General features: G+C 42.1%; 1 protein-coding gene across 1 annotated transcript in view; it reads right to left on the bottom strand.

Annotated features, from left to right (window-relative positions):
* Window positions 1-25905, bottom strand: part of SVEP1 (sushi, von Willebrand factor type A, EGF and pentraxin domain containing 1) — a 476580-nt gene that overhangs the window by 72027 nt on the left and 378648 nt on the right. Inside the window, exons 34-40 of the mRNA XM_077250467.1 lie at window positions 19731-19815; window positions 19449-19640; window positions 18521-18688; window positions 16034-16706; window positions 10275-13063; window positions 7030-7246; window positions 5084-5239 (exon numbers count right to left, since the gene is read on the bottom strand). Of these exons, the coding sequence (XP_077106582.1) occupies window positions 5084-5239; window positions 7030-7246; window positions 10275-13063; window positions 16034-16706; window positions 18521-18688; window positions 19449-19640; window positions 19731-19815 (4280 nt within the window). The remainder of the gene's footprint in view (window positions 1-5083; window positions 5240-7029; window positions 7247-10274; window positions 13064-16033; window positions 16707-18520; window positions 18689-19448; window positions 19641-19730; window positions 19816-25905) is intronic.

Below are 25905 nucleotides of genomic sequence, written 5' to 3'. Positions count from 1 at the left end.
GCTGCAGTCCCGAATCACTGGCACCTCCGGGTGCTGATCACAAACAGCTGCTGCCACCACTGCAGCTCCTGCTGCTGCGAAACCTCTTGCTGCAACTGCACTGCACGGCTCAACCGCAGACTTCGTGGACCCGCCGATCCACAGCAAGCCGCTTGTCACTTTCGTGGACTCGCTGATCCACAGCAAGCCGCTTGTCACCTTCGTGGACCCGCCGATCCACAGCAAGTTGATTTAAGAAAAAAAAACACAGAGTCTCTCACTGTCCCCGGTCAGAATAATACAGACTCCGGTCTGTTACACACCAGGCTTTACAGCCCAAACACAATTTCTCACTGATCCCGATCAGCATAATACACGGTTTTCAGACCGTTACCCGTTGGCAACTTTCACGGGTTCCTGGACATCCTTTGGCCTCAGAGGTGCCCAGACACAATGTCTCTCTTCTCTTTTCACTCTGACCCCGGTCAGTACACCACGGATCTCCATCTGTTACCTGTCATTGCCGCACAGGTTCCTGGATCCCTCTTCTCCTCAGAGGTATCCCACAAACAACAATTTCCACTGACCCCGGTCAGTACACCACGGATCTCCATTCGTTACCTGCCATTGCCGCACAGGTTCCTGGGACCCTCTTCTCCTCGAAGGTATCCCACCAACAACAATTCTCACTGACCCCGGTCAGTTTTACACACGGTTGTCAAGACCGTCCACTCTTCTGGCTCACACCAGCCAGCGCTGCCACATGTGCTTCTTGGATCTTTGCCCGCATTCAAAACACCAATTGTAGCGTTTCACCCGCTACGGGTCTTGGGGACACTCGCTTGGCAGCAGAATCATCATAGATAGGCACGGTTCCTCACACAAATCAGTCCATATGGTTTATTCAAACTCCACATAAACCAGACAGGGTACAGTCCATTTCATTACAGCCATGAAACATTATAAGACATCAGACAGTTTGTGTAGCAGATAGGCTTATCTGCTGTATGTTATGATCCCCTTGTCCGGGGTTACCTCTCCAGGTCTTCAACACTGACCGTCCAGGTCTACGGTCTCCAGGTGCTTCCAGGATGACTCCACTCCCAGGAGTCTCCAACACTGTCCAGGACCTTGCACAGGAACAAATGGCTCCATACACAGGAACCTCACAAGACCATGTGATCCACCCCCTGGTCACATTATCTACCCTTAACCACTCCCCTGGGTGGGAGTGTGGGTGGGTGTGGCTAGTTTGACCCTCCCATCTCTCATAACTAGCCCTGACAATCTCCCATTAGAAATACACAATTACTTGTGGGACTACAGGTCCCAGAACACAACATAACTTTAGACTGACAGCGCAGAGTGTCCTCCTCTGCAACACATACCGGCCATTCACAACACTGCCAGACTTTGTCTCATCACAATTATGCCTCCAAGTGCATCTTGCAGTGCACACACAGCACCCCCTGGCTGTAACATTGGTCACTACACCACAGTATGTAGTTTATTTATGAAGATTTAAGAATATTGCAATTAATATACAGGATTTGGCCAGCTGGCCGGCCGGGCGCGATCAATCAGCAAAGAGTGGTTCAAATCCCACGCCAATTCGCCGATGAACTGCGCCTGTGGCTGATTGGTCGCGCCCAGCCAGCCAGGGCTGGCTCCAGGTTTTTGAGGGCCCCGGGCAAAAGAGTCAGTGGGCTCCCGCTTTAACACATAACACGATTCATGATGCACAGATACAGCAGAGAAATATAGCACAGCCGCGTAGCATATAATACAGCCCATGTAGTATATAACACAGCCCACGTAGTATATAACACAGCCCACGTAGCATATAGCACAGCCACGTAGCATATAACACAGCCACGTAGCATATAACACAGCCACACATAGTGTATAGCACAGCCACGTAGTATGTAACACAGCCACGTAGTATATAGTACAGCCACGTAGCATATAACACAGCTCACGTAGTATATAACACAGTCCACGTAGCATATAGCACAGCCATGTAGCATATAACACAACCACGTAGTATATAACACAGCCACATAATATATTGCACAGCCCACGTAGCATATAACACAGCCCACGTAGTATATAGCACAGCCATGTAGTATGCAGCACAGCTACGTAGTATATAGCACAGCCACGTAGTATATAAGAGCCCAAATAGCATATAACACAGCCCCCATAGTATATAGCACAGCCACATAATATATAGCACAGCCACGTAGTATATAACACAGCCACGTAGTATATAACACAGCCACATAGTATATAGCACAGCCATGTAGTATACAGCACAGCCACGTAGTATATTGCACAGCCACGTAATATATAGCACAGCGACGTAGTATATAGCACAGCCACGTAGTATATTGCATAGCCACATAGTATATTGCACAAGCACGTAGTATATAGCACAGCCCACATAGCATATAACGCAGCCCCACGTAGTATATAACGCAGCCCATGTAGTATATAGCACAGCCCACGTAGTATATAGCACAGCCCATACAGTATATAGCACAGCCCACACAGTATATAGCACAGCCACGTAGTATATAGCACAAGCCCATGTAGTATATAGCACAGCCACGTAGTATATAACACAGCCCACGTAGTATATAACACAGCCCACGTAGTATATAACAGAGCCCACATAGTATATAGCACAGCCCACGCAGTATATAGCACAGCCCACGTAGTATTTAGCACAGCCCACATAGTATATAACACAGCCCACGTAGTATATAACACAGCCACGTAGTATATAGCAGTTTGGGCACCATTTCCCTGTTAAAAAAGAATTAAAATAAAAAATAGTTATATACTCACCTTCCGGTGGCAATAACCCGTGATGATGTAGCGGTCTCGCGAGACCGCTACATCATCTGGTGCCATTACCGCAAAGCATTACTGGGTCCGGAGCATCGCAAGGAGTGGGAAAAGCTGCCGGGGATGCCGGAAGGTGAAAATATCACAATTTTTTTTTATTATTATTATTTTTAACATGATATCTATTTACTATTGAAGCTGCATAGGCAAAAGTGAAGTGGTGTTTAAATCCCTCCCCAATATCGCTGATTGGTCACGGCCAGCCAGTCGTGACAATCAGCGATGAGGGGTTTCCGTTACAGACAAACAGACAGAAGTGGACCTTAGACAATTATATACATAGATATATATATCTATATATCTATATATATAGATATATAGATATATAAATATAGGCCCTTTAGAGATCATTTCATCTTCAACTTGCTTAATTTTTCACAATAACAATAATTTTAACCAGGGGTGCCAACAATTTTCATCCCAGAGTATATAAAAGTATAAGAAAGAAAAAAAATGAAACCAGCTCACCTGTTAGGCATGTGCTGTGGGGAAGCTCGGATACCGTGCAGTAATCACGCAAATAGTAGAGCAAAACAAGAAAAAAATCCAGCTTCCAAAAATAATCCAATTTATTGAGAGTAAAATGCAAAGTCCAAAAAACGTGGTGAACAAGAGAGTGAGTAGCAGCAGGCTACGCGTTTCGAACAGTGTGTTCTTTTTCAAAGCTGCTCCATATGCATCACAGCAGGATTAAATACCAACACCAAATGATTTATAATGCATGAAGTTTATCGAATTTTCTGCCTTAATACCTGCTATCCTGCGGGCTTAAATGCTTGCAAAGAAATTACGTTTTACTATTAGGTCATCACTTTTGTATATTTTTATCTGTCTCTTGTGTATTTGTATCTTGTATTTTGTATATTATGTTTTCCTTATCTTTTTTTGTGGACTTATATATATGTGTCAAATGTGAGTCCCAATCATTCTGATTGGTTACGGCTGGTATTTAATCCTGTTGTGATGCATATGGAGCAGCTTTGAAAAAGAACACACTGTTCGAAACGCGTAGCCTGCTGCTACTCACTATCTGGTTCACCACGTTTTTTGGACTTTGCATTTTACTCTCAATAAATTGGATTATTTTTGGAAGCTGGATTTTTTTCTTGTTTTGCTATATAAAAGTATATTTCCATTATCTTCTTTTGTAATTTTTTTACATCATTTTTACTATTGACACAAATCTTAGGAAAGAACTACCCATATATATTATTCTAAATAAAACCTCTGGCATAGCCTACCTCATCAGCTGATCACAGCATATAGTGTCAATGGTTTGAAACAAAAAGGCATATATGCTTTTTAAAGAATAAAATAACAAATTCTTATGTACATGTACACAATTCTTGTTCTGTAAGTTAATCCAGTTGATGTACACTCGGGATCAGGAGGAAAAAACTTGACCTTTAGGATAGATTAGATAATGCATTATGGGTGCACCTAAATCTGATTCCCATTATCCTCTCTCATCCCTTGGATGAACTTGGTGGACATGTTTCTTTTTGACTATCCTAATTATGTAATTATGTAATCATGATACCACCATGACTTCAGACAATCACTTCACTACATCTGAATAAAGTCTAAAGCAACATGTAGATTTTATTGACTGTGGCGACTAGAGTTGGTTGGATCAATTCGATGGACTCCAATCTTTAAGAAAGGTCAGTAGCTCTTGACCCTTAATTAGGAGGCTCCCAAATCTCTTACTTTCTAACACAGCTTTTGATTAGCCAGGGCTGACGCAATGTCAACATGACATGGCTAATTAAAAACCATGTTGGGAATCCAAGAGCGAAAGATATTCGCTAGCCTCCCATCCAGTGGCCAGAGAATATAATCACGGACCAGACTCCCGCAAATTGATCTGCCAATCTCTATTGCTGACCTATAAGACATCAGAACAGTCTAGTGAATGAAGAAGATAGGTAAAAAAATCACATCATTCACTTGAGTTTGCCCACCAGCTTGAGTATGAAGCTCCAAGAAGAGAATTTCCAGCAGAGATTTGGTGGTTGACATAGTAAGCAGCAAGCACCGATTCAGTGCTTAGATTTGATTGGCAAATAGAGAACAAAGCCAGGACATCACCATAAGGAATTTTAAAAGTATTAAATAATTTACCTGTATATATGTGAAAGTCTTCATCGTAGTGATGTCAATAAACAAAATACCGTGATTTCTATGCACTTACATGTATTTCATATCCAGCATCACATTGGTAGAGAACGGTGTCTTTGTAGAAGTATTTCGTGCCAAGCACTGTGCCACGATCAGGAGCAGAAGGTTGACCACATGATATAGGGGAACACACGTTGTCATTCAAAGGAGGTAACCAGTTACCATCTGTCTAAATGATGAATGCAAGTTAATGTTAGTTTTTAGTTAGTTTTAATAGCTGCATTTGTGATTAAATAGTAGCAAATGAATTAATGGGAGGTTCTGTGTTTGATGTCAGAAGGTCCAAATCAAACATAAGTTCATACAAGGCACCCTACCGAAAACAAGCATTACTAACATTAAACTACAAAAATTAGCTAGAGAAGTAATATACCTTCTCCATCACAGATGATGTGTAGACAAAAAGGAAGGCTAGGTTATAGAGTTAAAAACCTCACCAAATTGCCAATGTGGTCTAACGTAACAAAGATATACATTTACGCTAAGGTCATGTGCACACATTGAGTGTTTGGTAACTTTTTTTACCTCAGTATTTGCAAGCCAAAACCGGGAGAGGGTGATAATTCAGAAGTGATGACAAGTTTCTATTATACTTTTCCTCTCCTGGTTTTGGCTACAAATACTGAGGTAAAATACTGACCAAATGCTGAAAGTGTGCACATAGCCTCAGGATAGGCTCAGATATAACTGGTATTATTTGTCGTAGAAAAACGGCAACAAATCTGCATCAAAATCAGGATTTTGTTGCAGATTATACCTCTCTGAACTGCAAAGGGTCAAAATTGTACTTAAAGAGAACCTTGCACCACTTTTCTGTCCTACCAGCTAAAAATATAATTTTATTCAGTGTCAGCTATGCACTTCCTAAGTACTTAAGTAAAACACTCTCTCCATGCATCACCCATAAAAACCTTTTATATTTCTCCAGGATGTATGCTAATAGCTTCCGTCCGGTGCAATGGGCGTGACTTGGGTTCACTCACTCCACCCCTCTCCTCAGTTGCTGCACGCACTCATTGACGTGGATGACACAGATGGCTGTGAGATATTGCAACTGCGCAGACAAATGGTTTCTTGCACATGCGCACTTCTGCTTTTTGGCTTTTCCTGCAGTTGGCAAAGCATACTGCGCATGCGCAACAAACCACTTGACTGCAGGGTAAGAAGTTAGGGAATGCATAGCTGACATTGAATAAAATGATATTTTTAGCTGGTTGAACAGAAAAGTGGTGACAGGTTCTCTTTAAGATTTATGGCATTTTTGCAACAGGATGAACATATTGACTTGCCTGCCTTGCATGCCTTGACTACAATACAAGGATTTTCCAGTACATGGGAATGACCTATGAAAACCTCAGCCCCTTGAATTGTATGACAATTTGTGTGGAATTTGTCACTACATTTTTGTTATCTGAGAGCACCATAATATTTAAGCAGACACTCTGACTTCAGCGATATCTCAGTTACTTTGCTGGTTGCAGCAGTTTTGATAAAATCATTGTTCTATCTGAAGCCAGTTCTCGGAATACTGAGCTCTGTGTAACCCTGCCCAGACCACTAATTGGCAGTTTTCTGTATATATTGTGCCTAGGCAGAATTTTGCCAATCAGTGGTGGTGGGTTGCTGTAGAGAGCTCATGAATATGGAGGACTACAAGTCAACAGGTTCACAAGTCCTCTTGGGATAATCTCCTGCTGGTAAAACTCTGATTTCAATAAAACTATAGCAAGCAACCCAGTAAGTGATACATTTGTGGAATCAGGGTTTCTCTTTCTCTGCATTATACAGCTCTCAGATTAGATGACAAAAACCTGGTGAAAGATTCCCTTTAACAAACCTTGTTTGAGTTAGGCATATTCAACATGGCTTCTCAATGAATATTTCCTTTCAATAATAGTGCTCAGATATATTGAGAATTCTGAAGAATTCATACACAAAGAATATTGGAAATATATTTACCATACATGTGGAGGTGCTTGGTCCTGATAACGTATAGCCAGTTTTACACATGACTGTTACAGTTTTATTTATGTCATAATCTGCCTTGATTTTTACTGTATCTGACTGCAATTTACATTTTCTCGGGACACAAGTAATTTCCTCTGTTGACCAGGATCCATCATCTACACAACGTTTTGTGGCCACCTCTCCATCCATTACATAGCCATTTTCACATCTGAAACGCAAATGTTTAATACCTGACTTTACAAATACTTCATACCTATAATGTAACTGAATACATAAATGTTGCTGAATGCTGTTATTATCATATATTTAGATAATACAAGTGTAAAGCTGGCCATACAAATTAGATAAAAAATGGGCCAAAATATTCAATTGTGACTATTTCAGCCTAAGACAACTGAACATTATACGTAACATGAACAATCGTTTGATAACTAATGTCTAGCAATAAAGAGATGCATTATATTAGAATTCATTGTCCATTGTCAAATTAAACTAGAGGAGGTGTGTGGCATGTTTAGAAAATCATAGCTACATAATTTGCCACTTAGTGTAAGCACATTGCACTTTTATTTAAAATATATTTTTGATTTGCCAAATTAAAGGGAATCTGTCAGTAGGATCAACCCTCCTATGCCGTCTATATGGACATGCAGGTCATAAGAAGCTGAATATAATGATACCTCGATATCTACAGTCTGATATCTTGTTCCAGAGAAATTCCTGTTTTTCTCATATGCAAATGAACTATTAAGATCTATGGGCTGGACACTGATCTGCATGGAAATCTGTCTCCAGAGCTTATTTTAAAAGAAAGGGAGTATTACTAGTGTATGACATTTAATGACTGATACTTTGCTCTCATGATTAGTTTTGAGCGATACCTTCCGATACTTGAAAGTATCGGTATCGGATAATATCAGCCGATACCCGGAAAGTATCGGATATAGCCGATACCGATACCCGATACCAATACAAGTCAATGGGACACAAGTATCGGAAGCTATCCTGGATGGTTCCCAGGGTCTGAAGGAGAGGAAACTCTCCTTCAGGCCCTGGGATCCATATTCATGTAAAAAATAAAGAATACAAATAAAAAAATATGGACATACTCACCCCTCCGGCGGACCCTGGACCTAGCGGTGTTAACCGGCAGCCTCCGTTCCTAAGAATGAGCGAGTGAAGGACCTTCGATGACGTGGCGGCTTTTGATTGGTCGCGTTACCGCTCATGTGACCGCTCACGCAACCAATCACATGACCGCGACGTCATCGCAGGTCCTTCACTCGCTCATTCTTAGGAACGGAGGCTGCCGGATGCAGCGGTTACAACCAGGGCGCGTCAGAGGGTGAGTATATCCCTATTTTTTATTTTTATTCTTTATTTTACACATGAATATGCATTCCGATCCCGATTCCCGATATCGCAAAAATATCGGAACTCGGTATCGGAATTCCGATACCGCAAATATCGGCCGATATCCGATACTTGCGGTATCGGAATGCTCAACACTACTCATGATCATGCACAGCTTTTCAATTAAATCAGAACACAGTACAACAGTGCTAACACAGTACAGCAGAAGTAATGATTTTCTTATTACAAAATATTTGCAGCTGCAGTCATCTCACAGTTTTTCAACTTCCATCTCACAGTCAGCCAGTGTCGGGGAAAGGGCAATACAGCATTTCTGATAGCTCTGTAAGAGGACAACTCCAAATGTGCTTGTTGTATTTGCAATGAGACAAGGTTTAGTTCTGCTGCACTATGTTAGTTATAATCTGACACAGCTCTGAAGCAGAGCTGCCAGCACTATGAAAGGACAACTGCTACTGGAAATGTCTGTCATGGGACAAAGTTCTCTTCTACTCTACTGTCTTAGCTCTGATCTCACTGCAGAGTGTCAGTCATTACTTAGTTCATATTGATAATGCCCTCTTTCATTTAAAATAAGTTCTGGAGGCAACTCAGTGCCCGGCCCGTAGATCTTAACAGATCATTTGCATATAAGCAAATTAAATTCTCTAGAATAAGACATCAAATCTCAGATATCAAGGTATAATTTTATTCAACTTTCTAGGACTTGCACTCCCATATAGACTGATTAGGATTAATCCTACTAACAGATTCCCTTTAATCTAACATGTTAAAAGCATGAACAATTCACAATCCGTGATGACTGATTGGCCACAATTCTTCCAATTCTAACTATCAGTGTAAGATCTTATAAAATGACTAAAAGGTACAAACGTTCTAAAACTGGAATATGAACATTCAATCAGCTTTAGCCCATGACACTAGTGATGAATGGATCGTTTTGGATTTGACTTCATTGCCTTCACCAAATTTTCCCAAAGTTAGAATTGGGGTGAAATAGGATCTCCAGACCACAAAGCATAATAAATGTAAGCGGTAAAAAAAACCCAGAAAACTAATACTCACGTCTCGAGGCACCCTGCTGCTCACTGTCAGCCATCCAGTCTTTTTTTTCTGGCATCATGTGCTGCATCTCCAGCTTCTTCTTTATAAGCCAGGACTTCTGATCCAGTTGGATGATATTGTATAGGGAGTAGATGTGGTTATTAATGCAGAAATAAGAGGAGTGGATGGCAGGCAGCAGGGTGGCCAGAGAGGTGAGCTGTGAGGGGAGTATTATATATAGAGATTTTTTTTGCCATTTGACGGCCCTAAATATTTACCAAAATGGAGGCTGGGCATTTTTTTGCAAATCAAAAAATATCCTAAGTAAAAGTGGTCAATGTCTGATCAGTGGTGGTGCAACACAACAATTAGCTGCTACCTAAAGTTCCCAGATGCTGCTGCAACATCGCAGCTCAGTAATATGTATAGTGGTCATGGCCAGGGATTGCAGGTTCACCCCCTATTTAATTAAGTAACAGATGGATCTGTGGTACTCAGCTGCAGTCAAATTAGAAATAACAGGTTTGCTGTGTTCCAGTAGTATTTGAGAAGTTCTGGCCTCCGGTAACAGCTGATTGGCTAAGGGTTTCAGGTGTCATACCCCCATTGTTCAGATATTGATGGGCTATCCTAAGGATAGGACACCAATAAAAACAAAGTGGCCAACCTCATTAAGTTAAATAAAATATGATTTTTTTATATGTTCATATAATTTATTCAGTACAATCATGAAAAAAGAAAGAAATTCAGACTTGAAATGCAGTAGCTTTTTTTTTATAATATAAGTTTTTCGGCTTTCATAAAAAAAATGCTCTTACCCATATTCAATGACACTTCCAAAAGTGTAGGAATTGCCATTTATCACAGTGTTAGGAATACTGGGTGGTGGACCACAGGAACGTAGCTGACAAATAGGGTAGGGTTTACTCCATTTCCCTTCTTCTGTGCATACAAGATCTGGATTTCCTTGCATAACGTAGCCTGCGAGGCATGTGTATTTGATTGCATTCTCAAATGTTGAACTGCTTCCATTAATAAATGCATTTAGAATTACAGGAGGAGGGCCACAGGTAACCTTTCCACAGTACGGAAAGCCAGAGCTCCATTTTCCTGCAGACTCGCAACTGAGTTCTGAATGTCCAAACAGTTTATAACCATCATGACATTTGATTGTGATTGAATAACCACAGCTAAAACTGTCCCCAATAATGTATGCATGCTGAACAGATGGTTTGGAACATTCACAAGGTAGACAACTGGGGACACTGCCACTCCACATGCCACTTGCTAAACATTGTCTTGTTGGACTTCCATGTATTTCATAACCAGGAAAACAAAAATATTGTACATACTCATTGTAATGAAAGCCTGAACTGTTAAGGAAACCATGAGAAATATCTTCTGGAGGACCACAGTCTACGAGTGCACACAATGGAGCTTTTCCATCCCATGTTCCATCTTTCTGGCAGGTAAGCTTTGATGGCCCTTTCAATTTATGTCCTTGACTACACTTATAAATTATATGACTTCCAACAGTATATTCTGACCCTTCAATTTCCCCATTGGCAACAGGCAGAGGTGTTTTACATATCATTTGTAAGCATTCTGGCATTGTTCCACTCCAATGTCCATCCTCCTGGCAGGTTCTGCTCTTATCACCACTGAGGAGGAAGCCTTCAAAGCATTGATACTCAATATGATTTCCATAATCATAATCATTTCCTTTGACTTGTCCATTTATTAGGGCTTGAGGCTGACCGCAAGAAAGAGGGATGCATATAGGTTCTTCTCCATCCCAAAGTTTATTTTTTTGACATGTTCTTTTGTTAGTTCCATGCATTCTGTATCCTATGTCACATTTATAATGAGCAACACTCATGTATGAGTAATTTGAGGCTTCTATGTACCCATTAAGTATCTGGTTAGGTGGCTTGCAATTTATTATAGCACATCGTGGAATGCCATGACTCCATTTCTTTGTAGACAAGCATGTGCTATTTTCTGACCCAATAAGTTCATATCCATCTTTACATTTATAAAAAATAGTGCTATCTAGTGAATTATCAGTATATTGCACCACACCATTTTCAGGAGCTACAGGAATATTGCATTCTATTGATAGACAGACAGGGGAGCTTCCATTCCAGGTACCATCTTCCTGACAATATAATAGGGGTGGTCCAAAAATATCATAGCCATAGTAACATGTGTACAAAACATAAGTTCCATATAAAAATTCTGACACATCATGGCTAACATCTCTAACTGAATAATTACCATCTTTATGATAACTTTGTATGGTGGTCGGAGGTTGGGTAGTGATTGGTATGTCATATATTTCAAGTTTTAGATCCACATTCATTATATCATCATTATGTTTGCTATACTGTCCAAAGTCAATATGTGGTGGAAGACCACAATCTGTATGCACACACATTGGAGTTGGACTGGACCATCCTGAATCTTCACAAGTAATTATGGCAGGTCCAGTCAGCTGAAACCCAGGCATACAACTATAAATGATCATTGCACCATATCTATAATCAGCTCCTTCTACAAAGCCATTTTCAATAGCATGAGGGGGATCACAGGCTATTTCTTTACAGGTTGGGGAGTCAGCATCCCATTCTCCTGTTTCCATGCAGGTAATAATAGGCTGTCCTTCAAGTCTAAACCCTTTGTTACATGAATAGGTTACAGTTTGTCCATAATGAAGACTGGTGGAAGAACTTTTGCCATTTGGAATATCTTTAGCTCCAGGACATCTAATAGGTTTACATACTGGCAGTCCACCTAGCCAGAGTCCTACTGGTCCACAAATTAATGTGGTGTTTCCCATTAACTCAAACCCAGGTTTGCATGTGTATAGAACAGTGCTAAGATAAGCGAGACCTTGAACATCAACAATTCCATTAAAAATTTCATCTGGTTGAGGACATTCAACTGGAACACAGCTGGGAAGATCAGGACCCCAATTACCGTCTGCTTCACATGTTATTTCAGGAGGTCCTTTAAGCAGAAAGCCATCTGTACAAGTATATTGTATTACAGTCCCGTAATGAAGAGAAGGCACTGATTTTGGGTCTCCATAATCAATATCTGGTGGCTTGGGACACAGAACAAGTTTGCATATTGGAAAAGAATCATTCCAGTGCTGTGATGGTAGACATCGTAAAACAGAGGAACCTTGAAGAACATGGCCCTCTCTACAGGAAAATTTCACAACTCCTGTCTCATTAGCAACTTCCTTAAGTACTAACTGGTGTTGCAATAGTGGTGGATCTTGGCATTTTGATGGCACACAGGTAGGTAATTTCTTTTTGTCCCACTTTCCATTTTTCTGACAAGTCCAACTGGTTTCCCCAATAAGTTCATAGCCCTCATCACATACAAATTCAATTTTTGAACCAACATCAATAGTTGTCCCTTTGATATCACCATTTTTTAGAGGTGGTGGTTTGTCACAGCTTAGTAATGTACATGATGGTGGAGACTCACTATACCATTGTTTGTTGGACTGGCATATTCTTTTATTGCTACCTACTAGTTTGTATCCAGGTTTGCAGGAGTAAGTTACCTCATCCTCAAATACAATACCTGTTTTATTCTGCAGGAAAAAAAAAAGTTGATTAAAATATTGTCAAAATGTATATGCTTTGAACAGTAAGAACACATACTGCTTAACACAAACAAAACTTTAATGTGTTACTTCAAATCTTAGCACTACCTTTTTTTTTTACTCATCATGAATCATGATGATTCATGATTGATTGAATACTTGGAAGCCAGTTCTACTTGCTGCCTGATATTATTTTATTTTAGTGGCCATTGGTGATATTAACCTTGAGCATCATTATGATTTTTCACATAAGAACCAATCACTAGATCAGCCAATGCCAAGCGGTTAGTCATTGGCTACACATAAAATGCATTTAATTTTCCTCTAGCTGCCAAGAAGTATAATTTTTGAAGTGTTCTAAATACTACATTTTTACACTATATTCTTTTTTTTAAAAAAAACCCTTTCATTTATTACTTTTAAGGGTATGTGCACACTTAGATGGAACCTCTGCAGATTTTTCCACACCTGTTTTGAGAAATCCGCAGGTAAAAAGCACTGCATTTTACCTGCGAATTTACTGCGGATTTTATGCAGTTTTTGTGCGGATTCCACCTGCGGTTTTACAACTGCGGATTCCTATTATGGAGCAGGTGTAAACCGCTGCGGAATTCGCACAAAGAATTGACATGCTGCGGAATAAACAACGCTATGTTTCCGCACGTTTTTTTCCGCAGCATGTGCACTGCAGATTTTGTTTTCCATAGGTTTACATGGTACTGTAAACTCATGTAAAGCAGCTGCAAATCTGCAGCGTCAATACCGCTGTGGATCCGCAGCAAAATCCGCAACGTATGCACATACCATAACACTTTATGTTGAATACCCAGAACATTGAAAAGCAGATGCCCACCCTTAGACTGTTTAAAAATTTTCATATTAAATTAATTTACTTTTTTTTTTATTACATTGTAAATTAATTGTAATATTAATTTGGTACTTATCCTAGACCTGCATTCACAATCCTGTGAGCATCAGAAATAAAATCTCATGGTTCTTGCTGGTTCAGTTTCTGCACACAACTTTCTCGTGTGACTGGAATTCTAAGGCTGTTACACTAGAGCAGAAATCTCCAACCTATGTCTCAGGAGCCATGTGTGGCTCTCGGGACCATAATGTGTTGCTCCCATGATGTGTGGCTCGTGACTATCTGCCAACTTTGTGCATTAACACCCCGAGCCAGCAAACAGCTATGAAAAGCTGGTCTCCAGATGGTGACTTTTGTGAGTTGACCCACATAGAAGGGCAGATACACATGTGCATATGCTGGTCTTGTGGATTGAAAGATAAATTAAGTAAATGGTAGACAAAGCATGAAGCTGACAGATAGAGGGTATGATTGAAACTTGATGCGATATTGTGGCGGAGCGCTTTAAGTGAGAATACTAAAAGAGAGTAAGGAGGGTGGGGATAGTGCGAACAAAAATGATCCAGATTCCAATCCAATAATTGTTACAAATAGATCCTTAATGTTGCTCAATTAAAAACATGCGTAACTGGATACACAGTGTGCATAAGTGTGGGTTACGGGGAGAACATCCAGAAAAAACAAACAAGTTTAGAATGCACATTGTGTTCTTAACATTGGTCTTAGACCAAGACCAAGTTTAAGAACGCAGTGTATGTTCAAAATGCGTTTGTTTTTTCTGGATATTCTCCCTTTACCCCAATGCATTCTTATACTCGATGTGTGTCCAGTATGCCACTTTTTTTAATTGAGCTACAGTAAAGTATATGTTTTTAACAATTATTGGATTGGAAGGTGGATAATTTTATTAGCGCTTTATTGGATGCTTAGCGGCATGATAGCACGCTTATTCATTGTCTGAATTTTTGGACATATTATCAAGTGTGAGTTGGTCACTTTTTTCTTTTCTTCTACTGTGGTGAAGGCATGAGTGAGATTTCAATACTCGTAGGGGGTTGGGTGGAGTAGCACAGGATGTGGATCGTGACTCTCTGTTAGAGGTGAACATCTCACCATTAAAAAGGTTGGAGATGACTGTACCAGAGATTTTGGATATCTAAAAATCTGAATCAGGCAATATCCCGCCAGTCGTTGACTTTTTATGACAAATGATTGTGAAGGATTAGTCATGTTTTTCACCAGTTTTGCTTGTTTAAACTTACGGCTTTGTAATTGAAAACTGCAAACATCAAAAGACCAACCATCAATGATACATCGATCAGAAGATGGCAACTGAAAGCCAACTAAAGAACTGTTTCTTTTACCCCAAGCTCCGCATAGTATTGGTCTCAGAAACCAAGCTTGTTGGCGGTTTTCATTTACGACCTGCATAACTATTGTATGGACTACAGTACCCGATGTAAATCAGCACAATATTTACTGGAATTCTACAATATATATACATTTTAAAATGTTGTTCAGACAAATTTGCTTAAAGAATTGCAGTTATTATTCTATTTAGTACTGAACCCCTTTAAAGAGAACCTATCACCAGATCAAGAGAGGCCAGGTTTTCCTAATGTTTTATTCCCAATGCTTTCCCGAGTATTCCCTTTTTTACCTTAAATTTGCCAATCAGTTTCAGAAAGATGGGCATTTTCATTTAGTGCTCATTTTTATGGTCTCTACAAGTGGTGTGTCCTACAGAATTCTCTGGCGGTGTACCCCTTTGGAACCGTATGGTGCATTAAAAAAAAAAAAGAAGTAATACTCAGGAGAGCAGCATGACTGAAATAAGATCAATAACTGGCCACTTTTGACCTGGTAACATGACCTCTTTAAATAAATAATTTACCCAAGTATAAAGACATACTGATAGGGAATTTATACTGTGAGCCCAATTTGGACAGTGATGACCATGTCTGTAAAGCGCTGAGGAATATGATGGCATTATATAAGCAATGCATAATAAATAAAATAAATATGCTACAAATAAATCTAGTTAATTACTTTTACAAGTAGTGTTACAGAAAAGAAGTGAACACACACACCTCTATAACCCCATTATCAAGTTCAGGTGGTTGGCCACAGGAGACTGGGTGACAAGCTGGAAAACGACCACTCCATTCGCCAGATGCCTGGCATGTCCGTTTCTTCTCTCCTTTTATGTAATAGCCTTTATTACAACTATAAGCTACCACTGCATCAAAGCTGTAGTTATTTCCACTGACATAGCCATTTTTGATACCAGGTGGTTCTCCACAACGGACAGGTATGCACTGAAATGATGTAGGTGATGGGTTCCATTGACCACCTCGTAAGCACTCGATCTTAGAAGACGTGTTTAGTATGAAGCCCTCCATGCATTTGAAGCTAACTGTTGTGCCAGAAACAAACTTTGCTTTATTGATTGATTCCAAGATACCATATGCAACAGCTGGAGGTTTCTCACAAAAATCAGCAATGCAATAAGGCGTTTCCTTGCCATTAGGAGGCACCCACTTTCCTAGAGCATTACACAGCATTTTACTGTTATCAGCCATGCTATAGCCATCAAAGCAGTAATAATATGCAGTGTCTCCATAAAGTCTATGGGCACTATCTGAAGAAGCATGGTCCAAGCTTGGAGGTTCATCACATGAAACAGCCATACATTGTGGAATATTCTCACTCCATTTTCCAGTTGTTAAACAGGTTATAGTTTCTGGGCCAACTAAAATGTAACTGTAAAAGATAAAATGTATAATGAATTTTGCTTACTAATTCATAGTGAGGTCTATAGCTCTTCTTTTATTGACATTTGATCCACATTTTAACATCATGCCTTTTTTGGATCCAAAATTCTTGCCTTCATAACCAGAAAGTTAAATTAAATATGTCAGTGGGGTTTTGCTATTTAATTTGAAGACAGCATAAGGTAGGGGCCGAGAAACAGATTTAAGGGACGTGTCATTTATTAGGCTCTGTGCTATTGTTTAATGAAGGTCTCCTCACTAGGTGATTATCACTGCCCAGACTACAGCTCTTGTGAGCCCTGGTCTGACCACTCCCCCTCCTCTGATAAGGAGCTCACTGTCAATATACAACGTACACAGAAAGTTGTGGTATGGGCGGGTTCACCTTCTGAGCTCTGCTACATGCTACGTGTACACACTCAAAAAAGTCTGACATCTGCTGCACCCAGTAAACTAAGTGAAACATTATTGGAATCAGGATCTCTTTTTTTTTTACATTAAACTGCATTCAAATGTGGTAAAAAATATCTGGTGACAGATTACCTTCAATGTTGAAATTTGGCTCCCACTAGCCACTACTAGGGCTGGTTTACTGTATTATGTTTCCTTATTAGGGAGATTTTCCAGGATTTTAAAAAAAGTGCAGAAAATAAAGAAATGTTCTAAAAATAAAGATATGAGCATTTCCAGTGGTCTCTGCAGGTCCTGTACTGACAATGCCCCTTAAATCATTCACATCACAACAGCAGCCAATCACTAGCCTCAGCAATGGAGTTTGCATGTAAAGCACTTGACCACTGAAGCCAGTGATTGGCCGCAGAAGTCATAAGTACTGGCACCACTGAGGCAGCAGCAGATTCAACTTGTAAGTAAAGGGTTATTTCTTTATTTTAGAACATTCCCTACTATTCTGCAAATTTTGTAATATTTTCTTAAATGCTTAATTTCTGAATTTGGTAAATATATGAAGGCATGATTACTGGGGGTCTGACCACTGGAACCACCACCAATACCAAAAGCAGAGATCTCTGTGTGAATGGAGAACGCATGAACATGTTCAACTACTGAAATTTTCATTTCCATATAAAATAAATTGAAAATCCATGAATCTCAAATACGTAAATAAAAACTACAACTCCCCTTTCACACAGGGGATCCTGTTGTCATGATTGTCTGGGGTCTGTGTAAAATAACACACAAAGTAAACTCACTTTCCTCGGGTCCAGCTCTACCTCTCCACCGATACCCCAGTCTTTGCTGGGAGGCTGAAGGAGTAACATCACAACTTCAGTGAGTGTAATCACTGCAGTCAATCACAGGGCTCAGTGGTGATACTGATATAGAAGGCATGAACCCAAGATATCACCACTGCAGCCTGTCAACTGTGGCCATTGCTGGACCCTAGGAGAATGAACATGGCTATATTTGTCATTTTCTAAATCCTCAAGCTTTTGGGTAAAATAGAAAACCCAGACAACCTTTGACTCCATATCTTGACAAGGTATCTGGAGATTTGTTTGAGAATGGGTCTCCGGCTGCAACATACATCCTAGCAATGTATAAATAAAGAAAAAATGGTCTTTAAGGGTTAACTTTGTCTTTACATAATGAAATGTTCTCATAATTTGTTGTTTTTAAGCACATAGCAAAAATTTAGTACTGTATGCCACAAATTTTGGTACAGTTGAAATTTTGGGCTTTATGCCTCTGTCAATTAACTTTTCTTAAAAGCGAACAAGGTTTAGTTGGAGGGTGTCAACGATGGTTCTGCTCATTTATTATAAGAAAATGTGATCGCCTTACCCTTCTTTACAACTGTATGTCACAGTTTTTCCAAAGGTAAAGTGACTTCCTTTGGAAATGGCATCCCTAACAACAGGAGGAGAACCACAAGTCACAAGCTCACAAGATGGAGGCTCACTACTCCAGTTACCAGAAGCTTCACACATCAAAGTTGATGGACCCTGCAACCTAAGAAAGAATGTTACTCATATCATAATCACAGTAAAAGAAAAGCAAATAGATATACGGAAGTATACTAAAATTATTTTTAATATGCATGTGGACTCAGCTTCGCAGGATGGGTGCCGTGAGGCATAAGGTTGGCCGCCCTGGAGGTGCACTGTAACGGCGGCTAGGTTGGCAAGAATTTTGCTGTGGCAGTGGGCTAAGAACATGTTCAATTTTGTGAATTTTTTCTTAGCGGCATTAGATCAACGTGTGGTTTTTGGATATGTGGTCCATGTCTTTTTTCTAGAGTACTGGCATCAGAATTTTTTCAATAGGTTTCCTTTAAGGGAAACAGCAATCCAATATGGTCACCTATTTCAGACTGCAACTTGTCCTTGGCACGCATGAGGACAGGTTGCAGCCTAAAGAAACACTGCTCAATACATACATCTCTAAGTTACTATATGTCGGACTGAGGAGCAGGTGGGAAAAAGTCCTTTGTTCTGTATGGTGAACCATCATGCTGACAGTCTACGGCAGAGCATAGAGTCACAGAGCAGAGCTTTTTTTCTCCTGTTCCATGTCACGTTGTAAATCAGCCTATGTGAATGGAGCAGAACAGGACACAAATGACAGGTCGTAAAGAAATTAGGAACCTGTATGAGCATTATGCCCAACCTTTGTCTTCTCTTAGCGATATCCGCATGACTATAAATCATTTTTTGGCTGAAGCTTATGTATTAAACTGCATATAATGTAATATGACATTCTTATAAGTTACCTGTATCCCATCTCACACTTATAAGATGCTGTTGAATTGTATATTAGACCATTTAGAGTAAAATTCCCATAAGCTATTTCCTTTGGTTTGGAGCACGAGACTGACTCACATGATGGGACTCCATTGCTCCAGGAACCATCAGCGAGACATACAGAATCTTCATTGCCTAGTAAAGTATATCCTTCATTGCATCTACAGCAACAAAATAAAAATAAAAAATCAGATGATTTATACAGTTTTTATCATATCAAAAATGCTTAATGAATACAATAAATATTTTACCTGTAGATAACTGTGACACCATAAGTGAAATTTGAGCCAACAACGCTACCATGCTTTGGAACTGGTGGCACACCACATGACACAGCTTGATAGCATTAGAAAGATAAAAAAAAGAAAAATAATTCTTAGCACAATTTAAATCACATATATTCTAGAAAATACTTAAAGGGAATTAGTCTTCTTAAAATGGCAATGATCACACGATGCAGATAGGTAACTTGACAACTACAATAAACAAATTCAATTTTGTTGTGGAAACTTTCTGCATCAATACATCTCTGTCGTGTGTAAGGCTATCGCTTAAATAAGGTTTTTATGCTAAAAGTATTTTATTATTCTTTATTTCTATATATCACATGTTTAAAAAAAGTAAGAAATCTTGCAAGTTTCACACATTCTCCACTTAGGCTATTCTGGACTCATAGGGGCAAATTCATTTAGACTGGCGTCCCTGGAATTCTTAATGAATTCAGCAAATGCCACTTAATGAAGTTAGCAAATCTTCTCAGTGGCGTGCACCTTCGTGTGCCTTGCAAGACATGCTACTAAAGTCAGAGACATTATACAAAAAAAAAATTCCCTTGAAATAAGGCACAAAAATAGAGGACAGCTTGTCCAACACAAGATATATCACAAAAAAATGGGAAAAGTGACTAATTGCCAAAAAGACATAGCTAATATTAAAACTCCAAGAGTAATATGCAGCGCCCCAGAGTCCTGGTCGTTGCAGTACTGTGGCTCCGCCACTATGGGGAGCTATGGTGCGTCTGATGGCACTGAAGGGGTTCATCTGATCACGTATCACAGACACCAATACATTTCACAGCTGGGCCTCTGGGGGGAGCTAAGGGTGCTATTCATTAGGCCACTCCCCACCATAGTGGGTAAACTGGGGGTCAGGCAGGAAGTTAGATCAGAAAGCTGACTGGGTTGGAACCAGGCAACACCTTGTGGCAGAGGGTGTTGTAGGGGAAGATACAGTAGGGTCTCTGTCAGGGGTGGGATCCTGACAGGGGCTTGGCAACAAGAACGAACGTAACGGGACCGTGCCTGCTCCGGGTAGCGGCGGTGCCCAAGAAAGGATTAGAAGAGAGATAGATTGTGCTGAGTGAGAAACGAGATCACACAAAGGAGAAATACCAGTAGGAGTCGTGCTGTAAGACCGAAGCAACATCCTACTGAGGCGCACTACCGGTGGCCGGAACGCCGAGGGAGTAGAATAACATTCAGCTTCAAGCAATACTCCAAACAGCGGCAGGACAGTCAGTTTAAGGCGGGCTGTCTAACACATATCACCTATGCAGTCTTGGGGGGCAACTTGTGGAGAGGGGCGACTCTAGGGTCCCGGAAGAGCTCCGAGCCTACCCGTCAAACGGGTGCCGTCCCAACCAGAACACCAGGGAGGGACGGAGGATTAGCAGAACATCATCTAATTGAGTTGTGAGGGAACTTAAGAAACAGACACAACAGTTGTGGGGGACTTTCCGTAAGCACAGCAGGGAAGGACCACAACACATAGCGCTAGTAGGAAGGCACCAATTTCCACCTGTGAAGAGAACTCTGGAGGTGCCATTGGACCGGCCGGACTTGCGCAGCCTGGTGAACCGTATTCCGGACTGAGGACTCAGAGATCTTCAGTAAAGAGGTAAAGAGACTGCAACCTGGTGTCCTCGTTATTTACTGCACTGCACCACTACAGCGTCACCACCATCATCCACACCTGTTATTCACTGAGCGCCCCACGGCAGGGTCACGGACCGGGGCCTAGCCGCCGTGACAACCCCAGAGCAGAGACTCACAGGCCCGGTACCGGGTACCCCTCGGCCCTGCGGCGGTGGGGGCGCTTCAAATACATATGTAAAGGCAGGCCAGGGCGGTAGCCATGGCTGAGGTAAAGGTCTCTTGCACACCCTGACCTCTCCTCACATACACTCCACGACTCTCAGTCAGCATACCTGCTGGTGTTTTACTTCTGGGACTTCCTGTAATGCACTGCACGTTCTCCTCAGCCAAATCAGAATAAACAGAGTCACAGTCGCATTGAATGCTTGAACAATAAACTTTACTAAAGACGGGCACATAACGGTTCTCTTCAGCGTTTACAGCAGGATTTACATTAAACAATTTCCTTGCTGTCCCTGTATATCTGCATGTCCCTATTATATATGGCTTCGCTTTACACAGTTCCTTCTCTTTCTCTGCCTTTCCTACATCTTTACTAAGCTAGCTTCCGGAACGGACTGTGCCTATCGATCCTCCAGTGTCCTCTGTGCCCAGCCTTACATTAGTAGGGAATCCTCCCAACCATTTCGCCCTGGTCCAGAGTACATCCATCCACTTAGCAAGCCGCCACATTCTGAGTGACCTGTTCATACTGCTTCATTCTTTTCTAGCACCTACAGCCGCAATCCCACCTATACTGCACTGTCAGTGACTCTATCAATGCCCTTCTTCTCTCCCGGCGGCCTTCCTGGCCTTGACGCTGCCTGACAAGACCTTGGACTTCTGCAGAGCTGACTGCCCTGACAGGGCGCTCCCGCCCAACTGATTCAAATTCTCAGCTGTTCTGAATCCTGTCACTAGCTACTCCCATATTAGCCATCTACTTGCTGAAACTCTCTAACCCCACCTAGTGGACAAACTAGGGAACTACGCTTTTTCTATCTACATAACAGTACATTTACATGCAACGTCGTCATCCGTGGTGCAGGCCTCCTCTCCCGGTATCGCTGGACAGACATGTCACTCAGCAACGTCATCATCAGTGGTGCAGGCCTCCTCTCCTGGTATCACTGGACAAGCTTATCACTCCCCCCTGGCTCTGGCAGCCACCAGTCCGGTGCTTTGGGGAACTTCCAGGACAGGTAAGCTACGGCCTCTTCTACTCCCCCTCTTGCTTTCTCTGGCTGTGTATTCTCTTCTTCTCGCCAACTCCATTCAATACGGCCAATTCCACTTCCAGGCTGTGAGCAGCGGGGCTCCATCGTCATCGGTGCCGGATCACCGAATGGTACGGAAAAGCAGCACTCATAAGTCACATTCAGACCACACCCGTTTCTAGGTTGGGTCCACTCTTTCCACTCCTCCCATTTGGCAGCACTGGATTGGGGAGGGCGGGGTCCTCTCTGCTACAGCCACACCCACCATGGGTGGGCCGGACATAGTCGGCTGACCGTCTTTCGCACCTTTTCTGCACAGACAAACCCACGAAGGGCGGGGTCATCCTTTACCTCAGTGACACTCACTGCCATCTTTGTGGTCACCATCTTGGGCACAATAAGCACTATAGCCAAACTCACAGTTTTTGCTGAGTCCTTTGTTTCAGTCACATCCAATAAAGTGGCAGTTTCAGTCTTTATTCTCTTTGCAGTATCTCCGCACAGCAGCATATAATTTCCCAGGCTTTCCACAGCATCTGAGGCACATGTCACTTTCCTCAAGTCGCTAGTCTCATTTTTCTTTGTCACATCATCTTCATCTTTCACAGCACTCCCACGCTGCACAACTTCGGCATACTGCCGACTACGCCAAGTGTAAGGGTAGGCCAGGGCGGTAGTCAAGGCTGAGGTAAAGGTCTCTTGCACACCCTGACCTCCCCTCACATACACTCCACAACTTTCAGTCAGACTCAGCATACCTGCTGCTCCTTTACTTATGGGGCTTCCTGTAATGCACTGCACGTTCTCCTCAGCCAAAGTAGAATAAACAGAGTCACAGTTCCATTGAATGCTTGAACAATAAACTTTACTAAAGACGGGCACATAACGGTTCTCTTCAGCGTTTACAGCAGGATTTACATTAAACAATTTCCTTGCTGTCCCTGTATATCTGCATTTCCCTGTTATATATGGCTTCGCTTTACACAGTTCCTTCTCTTTCTCTGCCTTTCCTACATCTTTACTAAGCTAGCTTCCGGAACGGACTGTGCCTATCGGTCCTCCAGTGTTCTCTGTGCCCAGCCTTACATGAGTAGGGAATCCTCCAACCATTTTGCTCTGGTCCCGAGTACATCCATCCACTTAGCAAGCCGCCACATTCTGAGTGACCTGTCCATACTGCTTTGTTCTTTTCTAGCACCTACAGCTGCAATCCCACTTATACTGGACTGTCAGTGACTCTTTCAGTGCCCTTCTTCTCTCCCGGCGGCCTTCCTGGCCCTGACGATGCCTGACAAGACCTTGGACTTCTGCAGAGCTGACTGCCCTGACAGGGCGCTCCCGCCCAACTGATTCAAATTCTCAGCGGTTCTGAACCCTAACTGTCACTAGCTACTCCCACATTAACCATCTACTTGCTGAAACTCTCTAACCCCACCTAGTGGACAAACTAGGGAACTACGCTTTCCCTATCTACATAACAGTACTTTTACATGCAATGGAAATGCACTACATGGACACTTACAAGGACATTACAAGTAATATTCATGGACAGCTCCTTGTGTCCTTTACACATGTATTTGTTAAATTCAAATTCAATACATACAGTAGATATTATATAAACATAAAAACTTGTTAACCAATACCAGACACTTAATTTCTCATTAAAGAATCCCTTCGCTGGTTTCTGAGCCGAATGTATGAGTTATACATACTCCTGTGCAAGTGTATAGAGCAAGGCTGCACAAAACATTTATTTACATCAATGTGCTGCTGATACAGGGGAAGGGCTCCCAGAAGAAGACATGGCTAATAGGCTCTGTGGCTGGCTGGCAGAGTCTGTGGCTGGCTGGCAGAGTCTGTGGCTGGCTGGCAGAGTCTTTGGCTGGCTGGCTCTGTTGCTGGCTGGCAGAGTCTTTGACTGGCTGGCTCTGTTGCTGGCTGGCAGAGTCTGTGGCTGGCTGGCAGAGTCTTTGGCTGGCTGGCAGAGACTGTGGCTGGCTAGCAGAGTCTGTGGCTGGCTGGCTCTGTTGCTGGCTGGCAGAGTCTGTGGCCGGCTGGCAGAGTCTGTGGCTGGCTGGTTCTGTTGCTGGCTGGCAGAGTCTATGGCCGGCTGGCAGAGTCTGTGGCTGGCTGGCTCTGTTGCTGGCTGGCAGAGTCTGTGGCTGGCAGGCTGGCTTGCTGGCTCTGTTGCTGGCTGGCAGAGTCCGTGGCTTGCTGGCAGAGTCTGTGGCTTGCTGGCAGAGTCTGTGGCAGGCTGGTTTGCTGGCTCTGTTGCTGGCTGGCAGAGTCAGTGGCTTGCTGGCAGAGTCTGTGGCTTGCTGGCAGAGTCTGTGGCTGGCTGGCTGGCATGCTGGCTTGCTGGCAGAGTCTGTTGCTGGCTGGCAGAGTCTGTGGCTGGCTGGCAGAGTCTGTGGCTTGCTGGCAGAGTCTGTGGCTGGCTGGCTGGCATGCTGGCTTGCTGGCAGAGTCTGTTGCTGGCTGGCAGAGTCTGTGGCTGGCTGGCAGAGTCTGTGGCTTGCTGGCAGAGTCTGTGGCTGGCTGGCAGAGTCTGTGGCAGGCAGGCTCTCTTGCAGGCAGGCTCTCTTGCTTGCAGTCTCTCTTGATGGCTGGTAATGAGTGAGGGCCTCACTGGGATTGTTTATATATGTGTCCTGTGGGCTGGGCAATTGTTTCTGAGCATGCTCAGATTAAAAAAAATGGATCAGGCCACCGGATCCATCTTTTTCCGGATCCAGCACATTCCGGCGCCCAAAGACTTGCATTGTAGCAAAAAGCCGTCTGGCTTTTTCGCCGCAGACAAAAAACTTTACTGTAGACATTTTTTCCAGATGCCAGAATGGAAATTTTCCCCGTATCCAGAAAAAAACGGAAGGAATGGTTGGCCGTGAACCGCAATCCGGCACTAATACAACTCAATGGGGGAAAACCAGATTCGGTTTTTAATTTCGCCGGTTCCGGTTTTTTAAAAAGAGTCGGAATTAAAAAACCTGATGTGTGAAAGTAGCCTAAGGGGGTAACAATACGTTGGGATCGTGGGATTTTATCTCTATTTTTATACACCCTAAAATCTTGTTTGCTTTTCAATAATGCTGCTCAGCTTACTTGTAACCAAGAATACCCAAGTTCTTCTCCTGTTCTGTAGACCCGAGTATACTCCTATTTAATAATAACGGAACCAGGCAACATATTAAGACCCAAGGGAAATTAGTGCACTAAATAGTGCAGAAATACCCACAGCCAAAGCAGCAAACCAACTCCATGCAAACTACTAAGTAAGGAGTACCAACGGAGCATAA

This window comes from Ranitomeya variabilis, chromosome 1 (genome assembly GCF_051348905.1).
Source record: "Ranitomeya variabilis isolate aRanVar5 chromosome 1, aRanVar5.hap1, whole genome shotgun sequence".
NCBI classification, from domain to species: domain Eukaryota; kingdom Metazoa; phylum Chordata; class Amphibia; order Anura; family Dendrobatidae; genus Ranitomeya; species Ranitomeya variabilis.
This window is presented reverse-complemented; position numbering and strand designations above follow the sequence as displayed.